Source organism: Prosopis cineraria, unplaced genomic scaffold, assembly GCF_029017545.1.
Source record: "Prosopis cineraria cultivar Desert tree isolate PC_DT_omini unplaced genomic scaffold, ASM2901754v1 PC4, whole genome shotgun sequence".
Taxonomy (NCBI): Eukaryota; Viridiplantae; Streptophyta; class Magnoliopsida; order Fabales; family Fabaceae; genus Prosopis; species Prosopis cineraria.
In genome coordinates, this window is record NW_026555335.1 from 33,155,674 (window position 1) to 33,159,826 (window position 4,153).

At 30.6% G+C, this 4,153-nt stretch overlaps 1 protein-coding gene across 1 annotated transcript; it reads left to right on the forward strand.

Annotated features, from left to right (window-relative positions):
* Positions 1-554: 554 nt before the first annotated feature.
* On the forward strand, positions 555-2,352 carry LOC129308227 (stemmadenine O-acetyltransferase-like). Its single transcript, XM_054949285.1, has one exon. It carries the CDS (start codon positions 881-883, stop codon positions 2,189-2,191), a length of 1,311 nt encoding a protein of 436 aa, XP_054805260.1. The 5' UTR covers positions 555-880; the 3' UTR covers positions 2,192-2,352.
* The last annotated feature ends 1,801 nt before the right edge of the window (positions 2,353-4,153 follow it).

The following is a 4,153-nucleotide window of genomic DNA, read 5'->3' on the forward strand; positions in this document are numbered from 1 at the left end:
ATAAGGCCTCATTCTAAGTAAAAATTATTTTAAAAATAAAATGAAAAAATTTTTTTTTGAATTAAGCTTAAGGAATGTGTCTTTGGTGCATATCATGTGCCAATCACTCCCATGATTTGGGGTGTAACACCCTTTGACCAACTGCATAGTACAAGAGTTGAGGGAAGCCTCCTAGCAATTCCACTCAGGGGGTGTATGATCTGGACTGTCCAAATTTAATTTGGATGGTCCAAATTTAATTTGGATGGTCCAAAGTTAATGCACGTTTTATTATTTTATTTTATATTTTTAAATAAAAAATTTGTATAAATTGTAGCCTTTTAATAAATTTGTTTATCAATTTAGACAGTCTAGATTTAATATATATTATTCACATTTAATATAAAAATTTTCATAAATTGACTATCCAGATATATTCTAAATAATACAGGTTTAATATTAAATTTTTTATAATTTTTAATATTAAATATAGAGTATTTATATTTTATATGAACTGTCCAAATTGATAATAAAATTTATTAAAATTTTTACAGTTTATACAATTTTTTTAAAAAAAATAGAAAATAAAAAAAAATACATTAAACCTGGATCAACCTATCATACACCTCTTTATTGGTGGGTAAACCGACTCCCACTATACGCACATGATGAGACCTTCATCGCCAGAAGACTAAGGTTAGCTCGGTAGGTTAAAAAGCCACCACTCATGACCCATAACCTTCCGGTCCAAACGAACAGTCAAAATCACTGTCAACTAAAGCCGTCGGGCAGCACGCTGGATAAAACTCTCACGTACTCTTTCTTTTCCATGTACAAGAGCCACCCAATCCACCCCAACACTCGTTTGTAAATCAGTAAATCCCCTGAAACCTTTCTAGATATGGACATAGAAGTAATATCAAGAGAAACTATCAAACCCTCTTCTCCTACCCTTCCGCATCTCAGAATTTATCCACTTTCCTTTTTTGATCATGTCCTTTTTAGTCACTATATTCCAGTGGTTTACTTTTACGAGCCAACCAGTACTACTGAAGATCGTGAAGAAAAATCTGATGAAGTGGTCAAGAAATCCTTATCTCAAGTTCTTGCCATGTACTACCCACTTGCTGGCAGAATCAAAGATCGAGCTTCCATAGACTGCAACGACGAGGGCGCAACATTATTAGTCACTCGTATCAAATACGACTTATTAGGTTTGCTTCGAAACCCAAAGGAAGACCATCTCGAGAATTTATTCCCTCATGAATTGCCTTGGAAGACAGTGGATCCATATGATCCCTTGTTGGTCGTTCAAGTGAACCATTTTGTGTGCGGAGGAATTGCAATCAGTGTGTGTATGTCTCACAAGGTGGCCGATGGGTGCACGATCTTCAACTTTGTCAAAGACTGGGCCACCATTGCCAGAAAATTTGAATCTTGTGGAGAAGAGAAGGAAGGAGAAGAAAGAGTAATCCTCCCACGATTTGATGGAGCATCAATATTCCCACTTGAAGGTTTACCAAATTACCCAGAAATGGATTTTGCGAGAGACAACACTGTGAGATGCAAACGGTTCATACTCGATGCCTCGAAGATTCAATCTCTCAAGGCCATGATATCGCAGAAAGTGAAAAATCCCACACGCGTGCAAGTTGTGAGTGCTGTTCTTTACAAATCTGCAGTTTCAGCTTTAAGTTCATCTTTCAAATCATCGACCCAACCCCCGTGGCTTTGCTCTTGGGCGAACCTTCGGACGAGAATGCTCCCTCCAGTACCCGAAAAGACCATAGGAAACATGATCTGGTGTTACATAGTATCTGCTACGATGGAAGAAGGATTGAATGAGGTTGTCTGCAAATTGAAGCACTCTTTGACGGAGTTTTGTGATACCCATGTTGAACAATTTGGGAGAAAGGACAAGTCATTCATCTCGGAGATTTTGCAACAAGCAACTAGTTGGGACCCAGATAGTACCGATACGGTTGTGGTTGATATTATGAGCTGGTGCAGATTTCCACTTTACGAAGCAGATTTTGGGTGGGGAAAACCGACATGGGTGACCACTACTTGTTGCCCTCATAGGAATTGCATGTTTCTTAAAGATACAAGAGATGGGGACGGGATTGAAGTTCTTGTTAACATGGAAGAAAATGAGATGGCCTTGTTTGAGCGTGATGTTCTTCAATATGCTTCTGTTTCTCCAGGTATATAACTTAGTCATGTATTGAATGTTTGTTTCGTTGAGGAGCTTGATGAGGATTGTTCTATTATTTTGTTTTTTAAATTTTATTATTGTTATCTTGTATTTTAATCAGGCTCTATGTATTCCCATATAAAGCTGGGTTAGTGTTGAATAAGTATTAAATTTGATCATTTCACTACTCTAGAAATAGGCTTTGGTAGTATTTAAAACTTCAATTTGGTGACGTTTATAAAACATTATAAGATTCAGTACTATAATAAGTCTTTGATAGTATTTTATTAATTAATGAAACATTACAAAACTGATATTAGAGTGATAGTGCATTGTTTTTCAAATGCCATCTCTTTAAGCTTTTTCTTAAAAAAAAATTAGAGAGGTGGCGTGTCCTCTTGAAACAAATGGCACCTCTCAATTTTTGATAAATAAACATGACATTTTCTTAACTCACAAATGTCACCTCTGTTATTTATTTTTTTAAAAAATATTATTGTCAAAAGATGTATCTTTTTTTCATTATTAAATAAAGGCAATGCCACCTATCTTATTTTAATTATTAAAAAATATGCTTAACAGTAGTAATTTAATAAATTATTAAATATTTTATTTAGTTAATTATTAATATATATAATTTTTTTAAATAATTGAATAAGAGAGGTGACGTTTTCATAGAGACGAAATGACACCTATCTGTCATAAGTTATTAAATAATAATACATAATAAGAACAATATTTCATTAAATTAATTATAAATTATTTATTTATTTAAAATTTAATATATATATATATATAGATATATATATATATATATGGTTTTTACGTAATTAAACCAAAGTGGTGGCATTTGCAATTATTGGAAACGCCATCTGTGTAAAATAATGTCGCATACCAATATAAATGTTAATTAAATAAATTATAAGAAATTTATATAATTAGTAATTAATATATAAAATTTTTGAATAATTAAACCACTAGTTTTAGTTATTAATTATTATCAAAAAAAGATATTTATTAATAAAATACTTATTGTATAAATTATATATAATTTATTTAATTACTTACTAATAAATATATATATATATATAATTATTTAATTTTTAGGATAAGAGAGGTGGCATTTTTAATTTGCAGAAACACCACCTCTTTGTTTTTAATTATTAACTAAATAATGATTAATTAATGAATCAGAGAGGAGGCGCTTCCAATGTTTGATTTTAAATTATTAAGTAATTGTATATATTGATTATTTATATCAATTATATAATTATGATAAAATATTTATATAATCTTATAAAATAAAATAATTAATTTATAACAAAGTAGAGATGTGGTGTTTAATTACTGAAATGTCACTTAATTGTTGATTAATATAAAATTGTGGCATTTCATTTAAAAAATACCACCTCTATGTATTTACTAAAATTGTAAATGAAAAATAATTTTTAAATTATGGCATTTACTATTTGTGGCATTTTGATTTTTATTGTTACAAAATGCATGTTATTAAATCTCATTTCTATAATAGTGCTTAGTTTCCTCCCTTTCTTATTCGTTTTATTCTTTCCTACTTATTATGCTTGTTATATGCTGCATATTGAAGAAATCAAAAAATTCACGTTCATGGCTTTTCTAGAACTCTAATTATAAATAAGGGAAAGAAAGAGAGAGCGAAATAAATGACAAAGTTTTAGTTGAAGGTTCATCCGCCAAATATTTCCTCGTGGGCTCGCTTCATAGTTTATTACATTAACTGAATTCGCGGGATCATGCACCATTTTGAAGGGAATCAGTTTCATACTCATCACATAGAACATCACTGAATGTTCATCACATCTGAAGCATTCAGGTTTAATTTATATGATCTAAATTTACAGCTTTTCACTTTTTATTTTTTTAAAACAATTATTTTATATAAAATAAAAAACAATCTCTAGCCTGCCAATTTTTCAAAAAATAATTTTTTATTTAAAAAAT